Source organism: Eurytemora carolleeae, unplaced genomic scaffold, assembly GCF_000591075.1.
Source record: "Eurytemora carolleeae unplaced genomic scaffold, Eaff_2.0 scaffold69, whole genome shotgun sequence".
In the NCBI taxonomy this organism is placed as follows: domain Eukaryota; kingdom Metazoa; phylum Arthropoda; class Copepoda; order Calanoida; family Temoridae; genus Eurytemora; species Eurytemora carolleeae.
In genome coordinates, this window is record NW_019396021.1 from 258,518 (window position 1) to 284,259 (window position 25,742).

The following is a 25,742-nucleotide window of genomic DNA, read 5'->3' on the forward strand; positions in this document are numbered from 1 at the left end:
TGAAATTCCTTTAATCAATCTTATCTTTGAATTTAAAAATTTTCTCTTCGTCGTTTTCTGAAAAATTATAAAAATAAAATTTTATGTTACCTTCAGCTAGAAATATTTGAACATTTTACACAAATAATATTTTCATAAAGAACTTTTCCAAAAAAAGAAACAAAATATTTTAGATATTTGTTACGTTATACTTTTTTCATAGAATTTATGTGTTAGAAGTTTTTAAGCATGTGAGGTTTTCTAGGATTATTTTAACAGATTTGAAATGAAAATTTAACTGATAATATTCCAATACAATTTTCACTTTGTTGTAATTTGTTTTACGTTAAGTACCAGAATTTCAAAAGGGTAATCCTGTATATGCCCAGCTATTGCTATGGGATTGTTACTAATTGTTACTAATTGTTACTATGGAATTGCTACTAAATGATTGAGACTAAATTCGTAAAAACTTACAAACAATTTACCTACGTCTGGTTTCTGTTGTTTGAATAATTTAATCATGATTTCACTTTCTATAGTTTGGTAAACTTCCACCCTGTTTAACTTTGATATTGTGTAATGTGGGCAGACCTAATAAATACATGTATCTAGATATTTCATTCACATGCATGCTATACAGTTTACAATATATACAGTATACAGTATAGACAATACCCTAACCCAACCCTTATCCCATTCCCCCCCCATTTTAGGCTTTGATAACACGAGCTATTGCTTATAGCATGAAATGTATTACAGAACATGAAGAATTCAGTTTATTGTAAACTATTATAGTGTTCTGTGTAGTGAACAAGTGTGTAAGCCAACAAGGTTATATATTCTTTGTATATCTTGATTATAACCAACGAGGTTATATAGTTTATATATATATATCTTGATTATAACCACCTAGGTTATATACTCTATGTCTGTCTGTCTTGATCAGGATCAACGAATTTATAGTCTCTATCTGTCTTAATTAAGATTAACGAGGTTATAGTTTATATCTGTCTTGATCAGGACCAATGAGGTTATAGTCTATATCTGTATTGACCAGGACCAACAAGGTTATGGTTAATATCTATCATGATGAGGATTAACAAGGTTATAGTCTATATCTGTCTTTATTAGGACCCACGAGGTTATAGTTTTTATTTGTCTTGATCAGGACCAACGAGGTTATAGTCTATATCTGTATTGACCAGGACCAACAAGGTTATAGTTTATATCTACGTTGATTAGGACCAACAAGGTTATAGTCTATATCTTTCTTGATCAGGATCAACAAGGTTATAGTCTATATCTGTATTGACCAGGACCAACAAGGTTATAGTTTATATCTATCTTGATGAGGATTAACACGGTTATAGTCTATATCTGTCTTGATCAGGATTAACGAGGTTATAGTTTAAATCTGTCTTTATTAGGACCAACGAGGTTATAGTCCATATCTTTCTTGGTCAGGATTAACGAAGTTATAGTCTATATCTGTCTTGATCAGGATTAACGAGGTTATAGTCTATATCTGTCTTTATCAGGATTAACGAGGTTATAGTTTATATCTGTCATGATCAGGATTATCGAGGTTAAAGTCAATATCTGTCTTGATCAGGATTAACGAGGTTAAAGTCTATATCTGTCTTGATCAGGATTAGCGAGGTTATAGTCTTTGTCTTTCTGGAATAGAGGACCAAAAATGGTATAGTCTAAAATTGCCTTGATATACTCTGTCCTAAATATTATGAAAATTAGAGTACTAGATACTTGTATAATTATATTATTGTGATACATGTTCAGCTCTCAGAGTACACTTCAGTTTACCTAAAAATATATTAGATAAAATAACTTTAATCGTAATAAGCTGTGATTTCAGATCGATAAAATGAAGTTGTGATATCAGCTGTTCTTCTAACTCTACCATTTCTAATTTCATAACGGGTCCTAATGCTGTAGGAGCAAGGGTGGGGTTGGCAGGGTTAAGCACTTCCCAGGTAATATCCCGACACGAAATTGCAACTGCTCTTGTACACATGAATTAGAACACAACCTAAAGTTGGGTTCGGTTTGACATATCGAAATTGAATGAAACAGTTTGACCATCAACTGAGCCAGCGCTCTGATCTGTCTTTTATAACTATCTATGAGAAATCGGTAACACTGCTTTATCCTCAATACATGAATATGCAATATATTTAAAGAGAATAGAATATATATATATTCTATTCTCTTTAAATATATGCTCGCTTCTAAATAAAACAAATGTTTTGATGTGAAAAAATATGCAACGGCAAATCAATAATTCCGTGGTTTAACCATATCTTTGAAAAATTACAAATTAAACCAAACACTCCAAATGTGAATAGTATAATTTAAATCAAATTATAAAATAGAAGAGAAAACAAATATATCATTGTAAGGGTAGGGGATTCGATAGAATTATCGAAAATACTGGTTAACCACAAAATTTACATTTTTAAAGCCCAAAAAGATATTGTTCACGAAATATGAAAGGGGGTGTAGGCTGAATTAAAAACTGAATTCGGTCAGATCTCTTAAATTTTTCCTCTACAAAGTTACCCAAAAAGGATGAAACTGCAGAGACAACTGTACAAAAAAGAGGAATATCTCGATCTATCGGACACTATATTACATAACTCTGGAATATCTTGATCTATTGGACACTATATTATATTATATTATAAAGATTTATTCACACACAAAGATATAAATACATATATAAATGGTGTAGTATCTAACATTACATTTTTGATTTGAGTAAATGAACATTAAACACCTTAATGCTAGAGGTGAAACACCCCTCTCCAATAACTCTGTGAAGAGCACTTCCCATGACACAAGATCAAATGCCCTACTCAGATCCATTGCACAAGCATAAACTGCTCTACCAGCTCTGTTATAATAATCCACTACAGAGTTGACCCCCCAGCTGCACTTAACTCTGGAATATGTTGATCTATCGGACATTCTATTACGGCACTCTTGAATATCTTGATCTATCGGACACCTTATTACCTGACACAGGAATATGTTGATCTATCGGACACTCTATTACGGCACTCTTGAATACCTTGATCTATCGGACACCTTATTACCTGACACAGGAATAAATCGATATTTGGACACTAAATTATGTGACTCTGGATTATATTGATATATGGGACACTATATTGTGTGACACTGGAATAAATTGATATATGGGACACTATATTACGTGACACTGGAATATATTGATTTATTGGACACTATTTTATGTGACACTGGAATATGTTGATATATCGGACACTGTAATACGGGACACCGAAATATATTATTATATCTGAGACTATGATATGGGACACCGGAATATGTTGATATTTCGGACACTATGATACGGGACACCGGAATATGTTGATATTTCGGACACTATGATACGGGACACCGGAATATGTTGATATTTCAGACACTATGATACGCAACACCGGAATATATTGATATATCGGACACTATGATACGGGACACCTGAATATATTGATATATTGGAAACTATGATACGGGACACCTGAATATATTGATATATAGGAGACTATGATACGGGACACCGGAATATGTTGATATTTCGGTGCACTTATTACGCATAATTTCCAAACCGATTCTCCCGCAGCTGAACTTTACAGGACTTAATGACGTCACAACATAACTTTATTTCACTGAGAAAGTATTTTCTTTCAATATGTGAAAATGGAAACACAGCTTAAATTAAAACATGTAAATATGTGAAATAAATTGTTAACAGTGTATATTACCCATTACATCTATTTAGAAATTAACCTACAAATCGACTTTAATAATTCTTTTATAATTACAACCGCGCTTTTGGTAATTTATAAAATCACGAAAATAAATATATTATTTTTTTTATAAAGTTTCATTTTGTTTTGTGTCGTTGCACCTTCTATACAGATAAATTAGAGTTGCCATTAACAGAGGGGAAAACATTGCGTATTCTCTATCAGAAACACAGATTATTAAAAAAAAAAACAATGTTAAAAGAAGTAAAATCAAATCTAGTAGATTTGAGTAGATAACCTTGAACATAAAACCTCGCTGATTTAACAGTTTGGTCCTTGTCCCACCAAGCTATAAGTATAACACGGCATTTAAGAGCGTTCGTAAGTGAAAAAGTTTTATTACATCCTAAATTTACTCTATAATATAGATTTCTAATAAACAAATAGATTTAAAAGGTTTTTTTTCACAGAAATACAGAAATACAACTTGATTTTATGGATTTGTACCAACCAATTACTTATAAAAGGTAGCAGTGAGCATTTAAAAGCTTTTAGAAAATTATTTTTATCTTTCGAGTTAAAGTAATTAAATTACATTCATTTAAACCAGATTGGATAACAGCTTAAAAAAATGATTATTTTAATGGATTTTGTTTTTGTTCATTTCTACCCACTTTCACAGAGATATCTGTTTATCTACCCTCTTTCACAGATATATCTGTTTATCTACCCACTTTCACAGATCTATCCTTTTTATCTTCACTCTTTCACTGAGATATCTAATTATCTACCCACTTTCACAGAGATATCTGTTTATCTACCCACTTTCCAAGATACATCTTTTTATCTACCCACTTTCACAGATCTATCCTTTTATCTTCACTCTTTCACTAAGATATCTAATTATCTAATTATCTGTTTATCTACCCTCTTTCACAGAGATATCTGTTTATCTACCCTCTTTCACAGAGATATCTGTTTATCTACCCACTTTCACAGATCTATCCTTTTTAACTTCACTCTTTCACTGAGATATCTAATTATCTACCCACTTTCACAGAGATATCTGTTTATCTACCCACTTTCACAGATATATCTTTTTATCTTCACTCTTTCACTAAGATATCTAATTATCTACCCTCTTTCACAGAGATATCTGTTTATCTTCACTTTTTCACTGATATGTCTAATTATCTACCAACTTTCACAGAGATATCTGTTTATCTACCCTCTTTTACAGAGATATATTTTTATCTACACTCTTTCACAGAGATATCTGTTTATCTAACCTCTTTCACAGAGATATCTATTTATCTACCCTCTTTCACAGAGATATATTTTTTTCTTCACTCTTTCACTAAGATACTGCTTATCTTTGTCTATCTGGTAACTATCTGAACACTATCTGTTTATCTATCTAGTATCTGAAAACTATCTGTTTATCTATCTAGTATCTGAAAACTATCTATTTATCTATCTAAAATCTATCTGTTTATCCATCTATCTATTTCCAAAGGTCTGTTTGAAAGGTTTAGTTCTAGCTTTTCCCAGTTGAGACCTTAGCATTTGTATTAGAACATTCTACGTAGTTTAATTTTATTATTGTATATTTAACAACTCGAAGAAAAGAATTAAAAGAATACATGGGACTAAGTTGATTCGGAACATATTGATAATAAGGATCGAGTGATGATAGGTGACATTATGTGACTTTAGTTGACTTTATAGGTTAAATTATATGATTTCGGTAGATTTTAATTGATTTTAGGTGGTTTTAGTTGATTTTTGATGATTTTAGGTGATATTGGGTGATTTTGGGTGATTTTAGGTGATTTTAGGTAGTGGTCCGGGGTGCCGGGACATTTAATTTTTCAAGAAATATTCACATTTAGTGGAACACCCTGTATACTGAATATTAACATTTCATGATGATAATTGTAAAATAATACAATTATCAAATAATATGCTTTTTATCAGGACTCTGGTTGCTTTCTGGAGGATCTGGAATCTGGGGGCGTTCCTAACTCTCAGCTGGATGCCACGCCCCTGGGTGTCTGGGGAAATAGTTCTGCCTCCCCCTCCCTTGTTGCAGGGGGAGGAGGAGGAGGCATTTATCAACCAATAAGGTGATTTTAAATTAACTTCCACATACTGAATACAAAAAAATGCTTGCAAATGATTTGATTTTTAAACCGAGAGGTGTTTTTGAAAGGGGTTATTTAGAACGATAAACAATTTATTTTATGAGATACACATCTTAAAATCCCATCGAAACCAACCAACAGATCTGAAAAATGCGGGAAAAATCGGGTTTTATGGAGAAGAATTGATCAACATTTTTCCTGAATTCCCTATGGGAACTCTTCATGTAGTAAATGGCTTACTTTTTAAAAGTTTCTCAGACACGTTGTATCAATCCAGGTAAAACTAAATCCCTCTCGTTGGTCTAATCAGTTAAACAACTCTTGAACTATAGCAATGCCAAACACGGGCACGATCTCATAAACTAGCAATGCCAAACACGGGCACGATCTCTTGAGTTATCAATGTCAAACACAGGCACGATCTCATAAAATATATCAATGTCAAACACGGGCACGATCTCTTAAACTATCAATGTCAAACACGGGCACGATCTCATAAACTATCAATGTTAAACACGGACCTAATCTTGCAAATTATCTATGTCAAACACGGACCTAAGCTTGCAGACCATCAATGTCAAACACGGAATTAAGCTTGCAAACTATTAATGTCAAACACGGACCTAAGCTTGCAAACTGTCAATGTCAACCACGGACCTAAGCTTGCAAACTATCAATTTCAAACACGGAATTAAGCTTGCAAACTATCAATGTCAAACACGAACCTAAACTTGCAAACTATCAATGTCAACCACAGACTTAAGCTTGCAAACTGTCAATGTCAACCACGGACCTAAGCTTGCAAACTATCAATTTCAAACACGGAATTAAGCTTGCAAACTATCAATGTTAAGCTTGCAAACTATCAATGTCAAACACTGACACGATCTCATCAACTTGTTTGCTAAACGAGGAACGATTACTTCTCTTACTGTAATCTAAGTGGAGTATCTTCCAACTGATGTGTATTTATATATCTATGTTATAGGTTAAGTTAATATGTACGTATTTACAAGATTTGCTGTGATATATATATAGGCGTAGTGTAAAGATAATCACAATGCAGGTTTGACGTATTTACAGACCTAGCTAGGTTAGGTTAATCGCGTTACAAGAATTGTGCATAGTAAAGGATAAGCGCATTTAGATTTACAGACAATGTACAACGTAAGGTTCAGTTCTAGGTTAACAAATATGGGGATTGCTACAATATTTGCTTCATTCTTAATTAAGGAATAACTTTTAACCTTTCAAAATAAGAAATAATTTACAAAATGTGTAATAATATTTGTTTTTAGTTTATGTACCGGGTACAGAACCCGTCTACCTGGTACACTGGACTCCTTGGAACTAGTTCAGGTGAATGCTTTAAATATGTTCTTGTTCAGTCATTTCATGCTTAGACTGATTTTATTAAAACTACTCAGTATAGTCAGTCTGTTAAAATTCCTCTTGTTCTTGACTGATCTTGTCCAAACTGATCTTGTTCAAACTGATCTTGTTCAAAGTGATCTTGTTCAAACTGATCTTGTTCAAACTGATCTTGTTCAAACTGCTCTTGTTCAGACCAGTTTTGTTTTGTGTGCTTTTGCTTAATTACAAGTTTGTTAAATATGCATTTTATAAACTTCATGATTTGGATTGGTCTTTTCTTTTTCAGTATCTCCGTATTCATTATTCAGTCTATATATATATATATATATATATATATATATATTACATATGTTAATTTCAGTCTGTTCATTTTAGCTTGCTTAACACCCTTATATATAGTTATTTTCATGTTTCGTTTTTATTCAGAGATAACTAGAAAATAGAAAGAAATATGAAGACGAATTTAAGAATCAAGTTATGACTTTAATAATAGGTCAAATGTGCACGAACCACAGCAATTGGGCGAATTGGGCAGTGTACATAGACCCATTAAATTAGTAATAAGTGTCAAGCTAAACTAATATTTCCTCTGTAACAACATCAAATACACTAAAGTATTCATATAATGTTTTCTTCCTTTTCCATTGTTTTCTGGTTATCACTGTACTGAATTTTATCATTTGTACGATTTATAGATTGTACTGTGTTTTTTTACTACAATATTGAAGTTTATGTACTTTGTAAGTGGAACTGTATCTGTATGTAACCTATCCTAGGAGACTGGAGGTAGCCGATTACCTATTCTGTCCGCTATAAGAGACAGGAAACTATGGAACAGGACTGGAACTCTCAGTTCAATTGGATTTTCTGAACTCAACTGTGATCTAAACTGTGATACTAATGCTGCCCTGCTTCCGCCCCCAGAAAAGGCGTATGTGTTGGCGGAGGGGATACAAGAGCCCCCTCGGGAGCCTCCGCCCCTGTTTCTGGACCCTGATGAGAGTAGTTTAGGGAGCGGGAGCTTTGGTACTGCTCCCTCCTCCCTCTCCTCTGATACTGATGCTTGTAAAATTTGTCACTGCGGAGGAGAGGTAGGAAATAAATAATTAAATCTGTCATTCAAGATTTCTAAACAATGTGGAAAACAACGACGACTTTAAAACAATGTGGAAATCAACGAATTCTAGTCTATACACTTGTATAAAAACCTCCACTACCACCAAATCTATTCTATTTGAAGGAACTGTCGTTATAATTTCAGTTAACCATTTATTCAAATAGGGGCCCAAGTTAACCTTTTAACCTTTGTCTAAATGATAATGAGTAATTTATCCTCGTTTTTGAATTAAAAAATCCATTTTCAAAGTTAAAATTATTGATATCTTATTCATTTCGGATCATTCAAAGCTACTAAAGCCACCGTTTGAATCTATTTATAGCCTGGGGGAGGGCGTCGAACGCCCCCCCCCCTCTACAAAAAGGCCTTAGAGAATAGGTATAGGATTGAAATGCATCTTCATTGCCCAATTTTTCAATGCCAACTCTTAAAAAAAATTAGATCGATAACATTTATAGTTTGAGTGATCTGGCAGGTTAAAAAAAATGCCAAAAATAGGTCAAATAAATGTCAAAAGTATTATTTTGTTTTAAAACATGTTTCTAAATTNTGCCAAATGCCTGTTTAAGGTTAAAATTACGTCAACAGCCCCTTTATCGTTTTAAATGAATTTATTAATCCGAAAACGAATCTAATATAATTTGTTTATTTGTGTTGAAGGCTGGAGATCCTCCTTTGATAACTCCATGTTTGTGTAGTGGAAGCTTGAAATATGTACACCAGGCAGCTAGAGATACAACATTAAAACATGTTTTTCCCCACTACAGCTGGGCATCGGTTTCCTACTACAGCTGGGCATCCGTTTTCCCGCTACAGATAGGCAACGTTTTCCCACTACAGATTGGCATCGTTTTCTCACTACAGATGGGCATCGTTTTCCCACTACAGATGGGCATCGTTTTCCCACTACAGATGGGCATCGTTTTCCCACTACAGATGAGCATCGTTTTCCCACTACAGATGGGCATCGTTTCCTCACTTCAGATGGGCATCGTTTTCTCTTTCTGTGTTAGTTACATTTGCCATAATAATTTTGCCCTAATTAACTTGAAATATGTTACAATTGCCATAAATTACATTTACCATAAGTTATACATGCCATAATGGTTACACTTGCCATAATTTCACATCTATATTTATTTATATGTCTTTAAAATAACTATTATGGCAAGTGTAACTTAGGGCAAGTGTTACTAATGGCAAAAGTATTTATGGCAAGTGTAAATATGGCAAGTGTAATTAGGGTAAGTGTAATTATGGCAAATAAATTTATGGCAAAAGTATTATGGCAAATGTTACTGAGCCCTCTTCCTTTTTCAAACATTCGATCACCATTTACGATTTCTAAGATGGGTAACATTTTAAGTTTTTTTTTTATTTAAAACAATTATTATCTTTTGCATGATTTTGCAAGATTTTACGGCATACTAGTAATAATAATGATAATAATAATAATAATAATAATAATGATAATAATAATAATAAAAATAAACGAAAAATAAAAACGTAAAGTAAACCGTTTTGATAAATCGTTATGATTAATATTTATTTTTGAAAACGTTAATTTTTCACTTTGCAATTAAAATATGCTTTTTGAGAATTGATAAACATTTTAGGTTCTTGGAAGCCTCTTAAAAAAAATAAACCTATAAAGTTTTATTAAAACGAACCACAAAACAATGCTCATCTTAAGACACCCTTCGATAACTTTAACGTTGTAAATTATAAAATTAAATATTTTAGTGCAAACTGTATCCATAGTTTGATCATAAACCTGAATTTTGAATAAATTTAGTTTGATAAACGGGAAAACTGTCAATATAAAATATCTTATCATTTTCCAAATTTTATCTAAGGTGAGGCAAACTTCTCTTCACATAGATCCAGATTACTGTGAAAATTGTATCAGTTTTCAAGACTGGATCGACTTTAAAGTGTCACAACGCTTCGACCTTTGATTTTACTTCACTATAACTCAAATTTGTAGCCCTAGACATGTGACGTCTCAAAACTACAAAGCACTTTTTCAGATTTAGTTTTAGAGAAGTAATTGGCATAATTATCAAAGAGTTTTTTGTGAGAGCTTCCAACCTTTAGATCACTGTGCTTTTATCAATTTTTTTTTCAAAATTCTAATCTGATAAAAGTAAATATTATTACAACTTTTCATTTAAATATAAGTTTAGTTTAAATATTTGATTTGAAAGTTTTTTCTTTCTTGTTTTACTTTGATGTTCATCGAATTTTTGTATTTTCTTTTCTCTAATAGCTTGAATGGAACTCCAAAACGACGAAGGGTTTAAGTAGTGAGGGGGGGGGGGGTAAAAGTATCAAGATTTGTATTGAAAGGGAATACAAATAAAATTAAATTTTTCACATTTTTTATTTCTATTTGTTTAAACTTTCTAATTCTTTATTCCATGGTTCATGATGATCTTTATAATATAAAAACGCGAACCCATAAACCATTAATTTCTATCTCTACCTTGCCCCCCAGGAATGTTTGCAAAGATGGATAAAAAGTTCGGATATAAAAAAGTGCGAACTTTGCAAGTTCCCTTTTATTATGCAGTCCAAGGTTAGATTTTAATTAGAAAAGTTGATAAAAACTTTTAATTAAAATAATGATTCTAAGAAATGTTTAAAATAAAAAAATATTTCAAAATTATTCAATTCCAAAAGGTTTTGATATAAAAGTTGCATTTGAATTGGTTCTGTTTTTTTATTAGTGCTTTTTAATCGTTTATTTAAATCATCAAAAATGGATTTAGGAATAAAATACTCGCCACAAAATATATATCTTTGCAACCTGTGACCCAATTGAATGAATTTGAACTATACCTATTAAACCTACCACCGGAATAAAGAAGAATCCCAGAGATTCAAATCCTTCCTTGATCTCAGTGGTTCAAATTTGAGTCGGGAGTAAATAGATCAGCGATGTTGTAGCTCTAATTCATTAAATTCGGTCCCTGAGGTGTAATCATAAATATGCTCTTTTATCTAAGAAAATGCATTAAAAACATTAAATGTCTACGACATCAGGTTGCAATGATAATATGTACAATCTAGGTCAAACCTTTCCGACAGTGGGAGCGGTTAGACATGAGTACCCTCGAACGGAGGAAATTATTGTGCTCCGTCACATTTCATGTGATCGCGATCACATGTGTTATTTGGTCGCTCTACGTTCTTATAGACAGGTATGGAACCCAGCTTAGGCTAAAGAAATATCACACCAAATAATATTTTTTCAAAAATTGAGGCAACTCGGTTAAGGGATTCGTGAGTGACGAATGACGATCGTATCATATATTTTGCTCGTCAAAGCGATCTTAAATGTTTAACTGTGGGGAATATTCAATAGAAATTGTAAGTTTCATAAAATTCGATAATTTTACCATTTATTGGGCCGGGTTGCTTCAGTTCTAATATCAGCCAAAATATATTTTTTAGTAAAAGTGTAGATAGATTAAAAGTTTGTTGTAAGTAAAATATTGTTTTCAAGATATCATACATTCCATTTAACAATTTCTGAGAAATATTTATTTTAAGGATTTGTTTAAATCATTTCATATTTGGTTCAGAGTAAAAGCAAAATACATTAATTTCATTATATTTACATTGTAGGGTATTGGCATCAGTGATATTGAGAAAAAATTCAATTATCTTTAGTACATGATGGTGCAACCGTGCAAACCTTTGATATTTAACGCTAAAATTAGTTGATCCAAAAGATTTCATAGTTTGAAATATTCTAAGGTTTACAATAAAGATTTGCAAAGATTTAGGGATTATAAAATCGGAGTTTGTGACAATTTCTTTGTCTATGATTTCAATCTCTTCAATACACCAAACACCATTTGTCTTCGTTAAAAAAATATATATCAAATTTTCATACCAAATCATATTAAGACTTTTTGTGAGATACTTAAACTTCTAAATTTTAAAGATTTATTTATGCTAGAAATAGATTATCTTGGCCTGTATATAGGTTTATGTATGCTAGATTATCTAGGATAGATTATCTAGGTCTGTATATATTAAGTATGCTAGATTATCTAGGTCTGTATATATGATTAAGTATGCTAGATTATCTAGGTCTGTATATATGATTAAGTATGCTAGATTATCTAGGTCTTTATATAGGTTTATGTATGCTAGATTATCTAGGATAGATTATCTAGGTCTGTATATATTAAGTATGCTAGATTATCTAGGTCTGTATATAGGTTCAAGCATGCTAGATTATCTAGGCCTGTATATAGGTTTATGTATGCTAGATTATCAAGGTCTTTATATATGATTAAGTATGCTAGATTATCTAGGTCTGTATTATAGATTTAAGTATGATAGATTATCCAGGTCTGTATATAGGTTTAAGCATGCTAGAATATCTAGGTCTGTATTATAGGTTTAAGTATGCTAGATTATCTAGGTCTGTATATAGGTTTAAGTATGCTAGATTATCTTGGTCTGTATTTAGGTTTAAGCATGCTAGACTATCTAGGTGTGTATATAGGTTTAAGTATGCTAGATTATCTAGGTCTGTATATAGGCTTAAGTATGCTAGATTATCTAGGCCTGTATATAGGTTTAAGTATGCTAGATTATCTAGGTCTGTATTTAGGTTTAAGTATGCTAGATTATCTACGTCTGTATATAGTTTAAGTATGAGAGATTATCTAGGTCTGTATAAAGTTTTAAGCATGCTAGATTATCTTGGTCTGTATTTAGGTTTAAACATGCTAGACTATATATGGCTGTATTATAGGTTTAAGTATGCTAGATTATCTAGGTCTGTATTATAGGTTTAAGTATGCTAGATTATCTTGGTCTGTATATAGGTTTAAGCATGCTAGATTATCTATGGCTGTATTATAGGTTTAAGTATGCTAGATTATCTAGGTCTGTATTATAGGTTTAAGTATGATAGATTATCTAGGATACATTATATAGGTCTGTATATAGGTTTAATTATCTTAGATTATCTAGGTCTGTATATAGGTTTAATTATCTTAGATTATCTAGGTCTGTATATAGGTTTAAGTATGCTAGATTATCTAGGTCTGTATTTAGGTTTAAGTATGCTAGATTATCTAGGTCTGTATATAGGTTTAAGTATGACAGATTATCTAGGTCTGTATTTAGGTTTAAACATGCTAGATTATCTTGGTCTGTATTTAGGTTTAAACATGCTAGACTATCTAGGTCTGTATTATAGGTTTAAGTATGCTAGATTATCTAGGTCTGGTTTCCACTAAGGATCGATTTATGCACTGTTGCATGGAAAGCCCAGGCATGCAGGCCTAGCCAAACTTTACACATACAGAAATAAACCATTTATATTTACGAGTATACAGACAAATATATTTATTGTTTGATTGTGCTTGTGTGTCCCACTCCCATATAAGTAAAAATGGTTAAACGCAAAAAAGATTTCCTGAAAATAAATAAGGGGACAAAATCCTATTATAAGAGTGCTTTGAATATTCTTGACTACTGAATATCCTTGTATTTCAGGACTACTCAATATCCTTATATTTTAGGACTACTGAATATTCTTGTATTTCAGGACTACTGAATATTCTTTTATTTCAGGAGTACTGAATACCTTTGTATTTCAGAACTACTAAATACCTTTGTATTTCAGGACTACTTAATACCTTTGTATTTCAGGACAAAATGAATTTCCTTGTATTTCAGGACTTCTGAATATTCTTGTATTTCAGAACTACTGAATATCCTTGTGTTTCAGGACTACTGAATGTTCTTGTATTTCAAGGCTACTGAATATCCTTGTATATCAGGACTACTAAATATCCTTGTAATTCTGGACTACTGAATATCTTTGTATTTCAGGACTACTGAATACCTTTGTATTTCTGGACTACTGAATATCCTTATATTTCAGGAGTACTGAATACCTTTGTATTTCAGGACTACTGAATATCCTTGTATTTCAGGACTACTGAATATCCTTGTATTTTAGGACTACTGAAGAGATACAGACTGGAGAGCTTGCCTGGCCTTTCTGGACTAAACTTGTAGTTGTTGCAATAGGATTCACAGGGGGACTCGTCTTTATGTATATACAATGCAAGGTTAGTTTTAAAACAATGTCGTCTTTGTTTTGATTAAATACCTCAAGAAAAAAGTAAATTTTTTAACTCCATTCAGACCTGTGTCGAACGTTAGTTTTAGAAGATAATTGTTCAAAAATCATTCTTTTCTGAAAATGTCTTGCTATTAGAAAAAATTATAGTACAATCTTTAAATGTTACAGTGATAACCTGAAAACTTTGAAAAAGGAAGACGACTTTATAGTAATACTGAAGTGTATTTGATCTTGTAACAAAGCAAATAGTTTTACTCGACACTTATAAAATCTCTAACTAAGTAAAATGGATGTTTTTACACTGTACATTTGCTGTATCCAATGCTCATTGGACTGTTTAAAGTCATAAGTTGAGTCCAAAAGTCGTCTTACTATTTCAGAGTTTTAGGGTTATCACTTTATGCAAATAATAGATTTATTAAAGGTTTATTGTGATGTGAAATGTGTTCAGGTATATTTGCTGTTGTGTAGAAAATGGAAGGCATACAACAGGATAATAGTAGTACAGGTACAAATACTTTACTGTAAACTGTACAGTGTACAGGCACAGATACTTTACACTGTACAGTGTACAGGTACAAATAATTTACTGTAAACTGTACAGTGTACTGGTACAAATACTTTACTGTAAACTGTACAGTGTACAGGTACAAATACTTTACTGTAAACTGTACAGTGTACAGGCACAGATACTTTACTGTAAACTGTACAGTGTACAGGTACAAATGCTTTACTGTAAACTGTACAGTGTACAGGTACAAATACTTCACTGTAATCTGTACAGTGTACAGGTACAAATACTTGACTGTAATCTGTACAGTGTACAGGTACAAATGCTTTACTGTACACTGTACTGTGTACAGATATAGGTTTGTTAAATTTAATGTAGAGTGCACAGTAAAATTAAAGATTTTAATATGCACAAAATTTTTTTCGACTGGCCATAAACGTACCCTGGGGTTATGTGACATGAGTTGACACAAAAATCGGTTCAGACGTTTTTTGTATAAAAACAAACAAATAGACGGGTAAATCAAATACTATGCTTTTCTATTGTTAAATTCGATTAGTACCTCTGGTTCTTTATGCCTTGAAAACAGAACATACTAACTTTAGCTTTTCTTTTTACTTGCAAAACAATAACATTATCATTTCACTTGTGTCAGCCATGATATACCACCATGTGCATGGTACGATGTGCATATGGGTACCTCGGAAGCAAAAAACGTCACTATAAAATTAAATTTCAAACAATCAGTAACTATTTTATGTTTCCCAAAACTTTTATTATAATTCTACCTGCAGTTATACTGATATATATATAATATATATTTCTGGGAACAAGATTTATTATTTCTATTTTTGTCTAGTTTCAGTTGAACAATACATCTTAACAGAGCTTAGACTTACAATACCTTTAACTATATTTCTAATCCAGTCTAGTTTTGGCTTACTTAGAAATATACAAAGAAAATTCATCAGAACTTTTTATATTTAGTTCTTTTGACAAGTAGGTTTGTCTAGAAACTAGAAATGTTCAAAAAAAAGTTCACCAACTCAACTTAGAGCTTTTAAAACAAACCAGAATATTCCAGCGGTTCCCAAATTTAAAATTTGATGCAAATTGGTCAAAGGTTTTCTGAGTTATGATCGTACAAACAAACAAACAAACATAAAAACCCTGTTTATTACCCAATATGTAAATGTTAAGTGTGATGCGAAGCTTAATAAACTCTTAATTGCGTATTTTGATGTTTCACGCAGTTCCTTTCCAGAATTACACTTTTCGCCAACAGAGCAATATATATTCTCTATACTGCAGTAGTAGCAGACTGAAGCATAACAAACATATTTGATATTTAAAGATCCAGATTTTTTTGTTTAGGATCTACCGATTCAGATCTATTTGTTAAGGATCTACCGATAGATATCCTGATTCAGATCTATTTGTTTAGGATCTACCGATAGATATCCTTATTCAGATCTATTCATTTAGGATCTACCGATAGATATCATGATACAGATCTATTTGTTTAGGATCTACCTATAGATATCTTGATTCAGATCTATTTGTTTAGGATCTACGATAGATATCCTGATTCAGATCTATTTATTTAGGATCTACCGATAGATCTCCTGATCCAGATCTATTTTTTTAGGATCTACCGATAGATCTCCTGATCTAGATCTATTTGTTTAGGATCTACCGATAGATATCCTGATCCAGAAGCAGAAAGCTATAATAGAAGCGAGGAAACCAGGAAAAGAATTTGATATTCCTGCAACAAGCTCAGCCGATGGATCCAGGTATAGGTTTATTACAAGCTCAGCCGATGGATCCAGGTATAGGTTTATTACAAGCTCAGCTGATGTGTCCAGGTATAGGTTTATTACAAAATCAGCTGATTTGCCCAGGTATAAGTTTGTTACAAGCTCAGCTGATTGATCCAGGTATAGGTTTATTACAAGCTCAGGATGGATGCAGGTATGGTTTAATGCAAGCTGATCTGATTGATCCAGGTATAGCTTTATTACAAGCTCAGAATGGATGCAGATATAGTTTAATGCAAGCTCAGCTGATTGATCCGGGTATAGGTTTATTACAAGCTCAGCTGATGTGTCCAGGTATAGGTTCATTTAAAAGCTCAGCTGATGTATCCAGGTATAGGTTTATTACAAGCTCAGCTGGTCGATCCAGGTATAGGTTTATTACAAGGTCAGCTGATGTATCCAGGTATAGGAAGTTCTGCTGATGTGTCCAGGTATAGGTTCATTTAAAAGCTCAGTTTATGGATCCAGATATAGGTTTATTACAAGCTCAGCTGATTGATCCAGATATAGGTTTATTTCAAGCTCAGCAGATGGATCCAGGTATAGGTTTAATACAAGCTCAGCCGATGGATCCAGATATAGGTTTATTACAAGCTCAGTTGATGGATCCATATATAGGTTTATTACAAGCTCAGCTGATGGATCCAGATATAGGTTTATTACAAGCTCAGCTGATGGATCCAGGTATAGGTTTAATACAAGCTCAGCCGATGGATCCAGATATAGGTTTATTACAAGCTCAGTTGATGGATCCAGATATAGGTTTATTATAAGCTTAGCTAATGGATCCAGGTATAGGTTTATTACAAGCTCTGCTGATGTTCACGGTATAGGTTTATTAAAAGCTCAGCTGATGGATCCAGGTATAGGATTAATACAAGCTCAGCCGATGGATCCAGGTATAGGTTTATTACAAGCTCCGCTGATGGATCCAGGTATAGGTTTATTACAAGCTCAGCTGATGGATCCAGGTATAGGTTTATTACAAGCTCAGCTGATGGATCCAGGTATAGGTTTAATACAAGCTCAGGATGGATGCAGGTATCTACGATATCAGATTGCTTAAAACTTCGGATTGGAAAATAAATCAAAATTTTATTTGATTCCTAAAGTGTATTATCCGTTTTCAATTAGATATAAACCCTACGCTAATGATTTTCTTATTTTTTTCTTATCAATAAACAAAATTATTGGAACCATCGAATTGTTCTACGTTAAAGTTTATTAAAAAACATAAAATAAATACTTGGAGTTGAAAAATACAAAATAAATTTTTGCCCTTTATCTTGGATATGACAGATTAATATTCACGCGTTGTTTTTAGAAAATCCCTATTTTTTAACTAAATATTTAAAATTAATGGCTTGTGTAAATTTAACGATTCAAATTGAAAGTAACTGCTTTCTCTCTTGGGAGTTTGTGTTTCCAAACAGAATACAGAATTTACTAAGCCAGCTTTTACTAGTTAGGAAATCCAATGAAATGTGTTTATCTATATATTGTTTATTTTTAATTGGGATTGAGTTAACAATTTCTCATATTACTATCTTCCTAACAAGGACTCTTATCTAACCCTTATTTCAAGCAATAATTCCTCAGATTTACTCTATTTGCAAAATTTTACCTATTATGTTTTTATAGACGTATTTAACAATTTATTTGATTATTCTTATACTTTCTTTATTTAATTTTTTATAGATCGAGTTTAGTTCTTCCCGTTCTTCTACCTCTGAGTACATCGAACCTGGAACTTCGATCTGATCGTTCAAGAACGGACTCACTTCGTTCCAGAGCGGAGCATTTACACTCTGCAACGGAGTCCCTTCGCTCTAGAGAGGAGCATTTGCACTCTGGAACGGACTCATTATCAGATATTGTAGGCTCTTCAATTGTGAACCAAGGTATTTAATACAGTGTAATTTTGAACATTCATTAATGGTAAATTAATTATAAGTTTGTAGGAAAAGAATTAAAAGTTGATGATTTGTCTTACTTTATTAATTGCACTGAGACATCTTTTTATTATGTTCACTTTTTTTAAAACACAATCTGAATTCTAGTGGATGTTGATTTTTTATAATCATTAAAATTCAGGAGGTTATTATGAAAGGAGTTCTATTCTTCCCTGGATTCAGGAGACTTACAATACCAAGGTATCTTTGAAACTTTTTATGATATTATATTATTGGGGTTTGGGTTGCTCCGGGTTCAAATGATACTCTGGTCTTACTCTCTGAGCGGGTTGGATATCTCCGAATTCAATTGCTATTTGGGACTTACTCAAAGTGGAGTTTGTGCTCCGGTTTCAAGGAATTCTGTGGCCTACCCCTAAGCCTGATTGAGTTGGATATCTCCAGTTTAAATTGATAACTCATGGTCCAACCCTGAGCGCGGGTTGGATATCTCCGATTTAAGTTGGTACTCTGGTTCAACCCTGAGTGCGGGTTGGATATATCAGGTTTAAATTGGTACTCTGGTGCAACCCTGAGCGCGGGTTGGATATCTCCGGTTTAAATTGGTACTCTGGTTCAACCCTAAGTGCGGGTTAGATATCTCCGGTTTAAATTGGTACTCTGGTGCAACCCTAAGTGCGGGTTGGATATCACCAGTTTAAATTGGTACTCTGAGCTAACCCAGAGCTTGTTGGTTTAAGTTTAAACTCTGGTGCAACCCTAAGTGCGGGTTGGATATCTCCGTGATATTCTGATAAGTCTGTATTATTATCTCAGGTTTGGCAGGAGGGGAGAGCTAATCTACCAAATTATACTGAGACGGAGCAAAATACAGAGCAAAGCAGGATAGAGAACCCTGGAACTAATAAAACAAGAACGGATAAACCAAGACCCGGAGAACCTAGAACTGAAAGACCAAAGACTGAGAGAAATGAAAGAACTAAACCCAGATTAATGAATGAACAGGGTTTAAAATCTACAGAACGAGGATCTGAACAATATTCTAAGCATACAGGTAAAAGCGTATATATAAACCTGTAATAAAATAGGGCCAACCAACAAAAACGACTTATATCCTGGTTTAGTGACTTCAAATACCGATGATTTGTAATTAGTTGCATTAAATTATCTATATAATAATTTATTTTATAAAACAAGACATTCGTATATATGTTCCCTAAAGCCGGCCAAACGGCTGGACCGAATGGGGTGAACTTTTTTGAGGGAACCCAGGTATCCCGGGGGAAATATAGGCTAAAAAATTCAATTTTTTTATCCCAGGGTCAATGCCGGGCACTTAAGCTAGTGAAATATAAAATTATTGTTAAGATTTGAATTTGCCCTATCCTTCTCTTCTTCATAATCAGTTCTCCTTAACACAAACTATTCAACTTTCTTCATCTCCTTCTCAGCAGGTAATTAAACATGTAAAGAGTGTGTATAAAGTCTTAAAATGACTGTAAGCGTAACTTTAAGTGACCTTCCTTTTAAGTTTAAGTCTGATAACCGAGGACAGAAATCTCAGTCAAAATATCTCATAAAAGCCGTAAAATTGAAGAATATACACTAGTGTGCCGTGCGAACACAAATGAGGTCACGTTTATTCCTGGAAAATCTAGAATATTCTATATCCTACGCGGTCAAATGTTGATATCTATATCCTGCCACTCCTAGAATATTCTATATCCTACGCTATCAAATGTTGATATCTATATCCTGCCACTCCTAGAATATTCTATATCCTACGCTATCAAATGTTGATATCTATATCCTGCCACTTCTAGAATATTCTATATCCTACGCTATCAAATGTTGATATCTATATCCTGCCACTTCTAGAATATTGTATATCCTACGCGGTCAAATGTTGATATCTATATCCTGCCACTCCTAGAATATTCTATATCCTACGCTATCAAATGTTGATATCTATATCCTGCCACTTCTTGAAAGGGCATGCTGATATATTCCTTCACTATAAAACAGCTTGCAAACAAACTTTTCTTGATAAATCAGGAAACGTCTGTCATTCTTGATCAGTCAAGGGTTTACCGTTGTGAATCAGGTATGCCCTTCTTTTAATGAAAAGGCACTCAAAATTACGTTTACAGTCCCTTTAAAGGGAGTGGGAGTGTTCAAGAAACCCCATTTATCAGTGTTAATTAGATCGAAAAAACCTTTATTTAGTATAGGGTGGTGTCGCGATCAACATTAAACTAGTTCGGAGGTCGATCCTTACTTTTCTGCTGTTGATCCAAGAAATGATTTCCTCAGCTGAGAAAAAAAGTTGTATAGCTTTAGCGACTGAAATCCATATCCTTTGCACACACTTTTAATTTGAGATTTAACTCGAGGAACATTGAGGTTGAACCGTTCAGAGGGAAGTGAATCGTCCAAAAAGCTTAAGTAACAGGTTTAAAGACACACAATTTCGGTTTCTGAAGGGTAACTAAATTCAAAATACTCGGACAGCTGGGCGAATAAACATGATTATAGATATCTTTATTTATCTGTGCATGGGCACACCCTCTTTATTTGGAATTTATGCACGCATAAAACAATAAGCAGTAACAATAAATATTTAGGTTTAACCAAATGTGCTTAGTTTAGCTAAGGAAACAAATAATATAAAGGTCATGAAACACTTTGTGCAAGAGGCATCTTCTTTCCCTTCTATGAACTGCAGAAGTCTTTACTTTTTGGCTGTGAATTGGTTCTGGGATTAAGAAGTTATCCATATCTTTTTTCGTCCGAAGGATTAGTTTAATTTCTTCTGAACATTCTATCGTCGGAACTATAGGACAAGATTCAAGAAAATTATCCTGAAATTTAAAAGATGTCACAATGGATATCAAGATCGATAATGATAAATAAGGGTTATTTTAGTTTCATAAATAACTGCTTCAATAAGGTTTCAAGTTTAGAGCACATCATCATGGCGGACAAATATTAATTATAAACTTAATTCATAATTAGGAGGTTTCTGTGACAACAATATCTGGCCTAATTCCTGATATAAAGGGCGGAGAAACTGGCGGAGAGGGCGGAACAACTATTGCCCACCTACTTCATGAGATGGAAGGCGTTGACGCTAACGGCGGAGGCGGAGCAACTATTCCAACACATCTGCTATTTTCAGGTTTAGAGACAAGGTAAAGTAAACCACCGAGCTAACACTCAAATAATATTCATTAAAATTTATAATTGGCTTGTATCTATTTGTTGGTTTGTTTGTGTGAAAGAGTCATTTTAATTTCTTTTTGAAATTCACCAATGAAAACAGAAAAATCTAAGAATTTTCATTTTTTTTCCTTATATTGTAGATACGAAGGAAAAGTAATCGCAGATTAACTTCTTGTAAACAAAAAATATTTGATTAGAGTCTATTTTTATATACTTTTAGATAAAGTAATGAAGTGAAATGTATATTCTTAAAACTGTCGTGACAAGACCCTTATAGAGTAAATTATATGTACTTTTCTCGTTGAAAAAACGTATTTAAAGCTGAACACTCGCTTCATACTCTCATTTTCTATTCCCTTTGCAACCTACATACTTTAATGTTCTATATTTGATCTAACCCATCAGATAGACAAGATATAGGGATGTTTTAAAACTTTGAATACTATTATATATATGGCTAAATTTTGAAATATCAAAGGTTTTCTTTCTACTTTAGGTTGCTAAAAAATAGATTTTTGGACCGGTGTTCAATTCCTTAATGTTTCACATTAGTTTTTTGCATAACTCTTGTTATATAAATAAAAGTTGAATCTAATGTTTATTTGTTTGAAGGGAAGAGAGAGATGGACGTAATTGTAGAAAAAATCTTCAAGAGCCAATCTTAATCTGTGATCTTCCAGGTATTATATTGATCGTTCGTGTGTAGGAATTATCAGAACTAAACACTTTTCAAACTTAACCCTTAACAAGCTGGGGGGTGGGTGGGGCGTTTGGCTCCCCTGTAGTTTTTTTTTGTCCAAGCACTCTCCTTTTTGACACAATCGCCGTTAATTTTTTTGAATCGTAATTTAAAGGATCTTTAAATATTTTTTTTAATTTACAGGGTATAGGGTACAGGGCAGAAAAAAGTCTGGTCTGTGAAAAAAAATCTAAAATAGCCCATAACATTTTTGTGACTATAGCTACAGATATAAAAACTATATTTTAAAAAAACCCTTGGAAACCCTTGGAAACATGTGTCACACTTTGATAGTAGTTAAAAACAAAAAAAAAATTTCTCACTATTTTACCCATTGTTAAGCATTTTTTTCAACCCTCCCTATGCACCCAAACTATTAAAGTTATTGGTCTACTTTTTTCTGTGGTCTGGCCTTAAAAAAATGTGCTATGAACATGCATTTCAACCCTATACCTATTCTCTAAAGTCTTTTTCTAGGGGGGGGGGGCGCCAAATGCCCCTCCCAGCTATACATAGATTCAGACGCCCCAGCTATTGTAACTCTTCTTTTTTGTGTCTGAGCCCTAGAATTACATGAGCTAGCTTTAATAACCTCACAAACATTAAGAACCATTTATCATACTTGTATTCATAAAAACAAACAAAAAGTTTAGCTATGGTAGAAAAAAATCACGTTTTTTGATATTTAAACAACAACGTGATCTCTAAAGTTATAAATAACATTTCTCTGAAAATCTAATAGATTGAAAATAAGGAATATTGGATAAAATGAAAAATGTTGAAATTTCTAAAAATATCAAAATTATTGATGAATAATATCGAGTATACTTAAATTGAAGCATTCTAATAAGCTTTATTTATTTTATGTTTCTTCAAAGACTTGAACTCTCTTGTTCTTACACCAACTTTACAGAGTTTCAGTGATTGTTCATGGAGTTTATGAAGATAAGATGGGATTAAGAATGAACCACAAGACTGGGGTTTAAGGGATCGCAATTTTTCTGAATTTATATAAGTACATGTTCGATTCACAACGTTACCCTTAAAACCTTTTTCTGTTCAGGAAACAAACCTTTTTTTCACTTTAGTTTTCTTCTTAAAATAACTTGCGGAATTATGCTGTAGAAATATAAAAAAGTCGACATTTAATCATTGTGAATCAGACACAAAATAAAGAGGTATTGTTGAGAATCCAGAAAAAGGGTATACTCAGCATTATTTCCTAAGTTAAAGGTATTTTGTAACAGAATTTTTCATTTTAGGTTTAAATCTGCCTGTAGAACCAAATAGATCAAAAGAAAGAAAAACTAATCTCTCCGAAGAATTAAAGGAAAAAGGAGAAGAAAGAATAGAAAGGGAGGAAGAAAGTAGATGCGAGGAAGAAGAAGAATGTGGAAGGGAAGATGATCAAGAGGACGAAGATGGAAGAAGGAAAGGAAAAGAAAAGGAAGAATTTACCTCTAATCCACTGGACCGTCCAACTGTTTATGCAAACCAAAAACTAGGTTCCTCCAAAGATTGGTCGGAAAATGTTGATAGTGAAGAAACAATGACCACCTCTGTTTATATTCCATCTTTGATAAGCCTGATCCCTCCAACCCGTGGTCTTGGAGTCAGAGAACTAAACTATCTTGACCAGGTCTACCATCATCAACAAGTTCCGCAGGGAGATAAGGAGTTCGTTCTTGATTTATCAATTTCTTACAATATATCCGAGGAGGAGTGGGTTGAACCTATAAACCCAGACAAGGAATATCTAATAAATCCACCAACTCTGTATGAGGGTGAAACCAATGCTAAATTAGAAGAACTATCAACTAAACCTTCAGATTCGGAAGACAAGTCAAAAACCAACAATACTGAAGAAGGAAAAGAATTTGAATCTGAACACGAAAGAGAAAGCAAAACAAAGGACTGCGAGAAGTTAAAGGAATATAAAACTGATCAAAGTCTAGCATCTGAAGAAACAAAACTTGAAAAGAATGATGCTAAATTTGAATGCTCTGAGACACAATTAGACCTTGATGAATGTGCTGAGAAAATAAAAGGAGATGATATTCAACATTTTGACAATACTGATTCTGATACAGCAGAAGTTGTGGAAGATATCTATAGAGAAGAAGAACTAGGAAACGAAAATAATGAAGACAAGGAAAACGACACTTTCAGTATTGAAGACGACATAAAAATAGAATCCAAAGAATCTACAGAAAATGACCTAGAAGAAATAAAAGAGTCGAGAGAAATAAACAAAGAAGATATAGAAACAAGATAAAGAAAAAGATACAGAAATTATTGAAATAAAAGAAATTTTAAAAGCAGCTAAAGAAAGTCTAGAAAACGAGGATACACTTGTCTATTAGGAAAATCTAGGAGAGTTTCAATGAAGCCAAATGATTAGAGAATTAATATAGATCCTTCTTATTATTTAAAGTAGAAGAGCACAAAATCAAATCAGCTAAATTGGTTTTGTACTCAAAAAACAAAAATCCTTGTTATTGTAGAACCATGACGAGAAATTGCTATTTTAAACAAACTGTTTTAAAATTGGGGAACAAATCTCATTTACCTTATTACAAACTATTCTGACGAATCAATGATAAACCGAAAAGAGAAAACCACTTGAAAGCTGTTCTTGCAAACGTAAACACCAAAATGTTATTTGTTAATATAAGGGTCAAATCCTTCCGGATTATTGTTCAACGTTCTTTCGTTACAACTCAAACAAAATCGAAGTATTTAAAAGTATTTATACCCCGGGGTTGACTTCTCACTTCTTATATTTAGGGATTCCATTTTTTTCAGAAAAATTTAATCCCATAGAGGTCTCACGGAACCTTTCCTGAAACTGTTAAGAATAATAAATCATTGAAACTTTTGGAAATTAATTCCACCCCTAGATGCTACACAAAGCTAGGTGTGAAATACTGAAAAAAATAAAGTGTCCGAATTTAAGGAATTTAAGCTGCGTCTCAAATCCCCCAAAACCGGTTTCAATTGAGCGCCGGATTATA

The 25,742-nt window shown here is 32.9% G+C and overlaps 1 protein-coding gene across 1 annotated transcript; it reads left to right on the top strand.

Annotated features, from left to right (window-relative positions):
* The first annotated feature begins 1,007 nt into the window (after positions 1–1,007).
* Positions 1,008–25,728, top strand: LOC111697449 (uncharacterized). The gene is made up of 18 exons (XM_023467504.1): positions 1,008–1,012; positions 1,871–1,973; positions 5,748–5,896; positions 7,213–7,273; positions 8,065–8,379; positions 9,066–9,128; positions 10,903–10,983; positions 11,478–11,608; positions 14,398–14,509; positions 14,975–15,031; positions 16,724–16,830; positions 18,553–18,755; positions 18,949–19,007; positions 19,584–19,821; positions 20,136–20,221; positions 21,783–21,958; positions 22,602–22,669; positions 23,991–25,728. Exons 1-18 carry the CDS (start codon positions 1,008–1,010, stop codon positions 25,001–25,003), a joined length of 3,027 nt encoding a protein of 1,008 aa, XP_023323272.1. The 3' UTR covers positions 25,004–25,728.
* Positions 25,729–25,742: the final 14 nt, after the last annotated feature.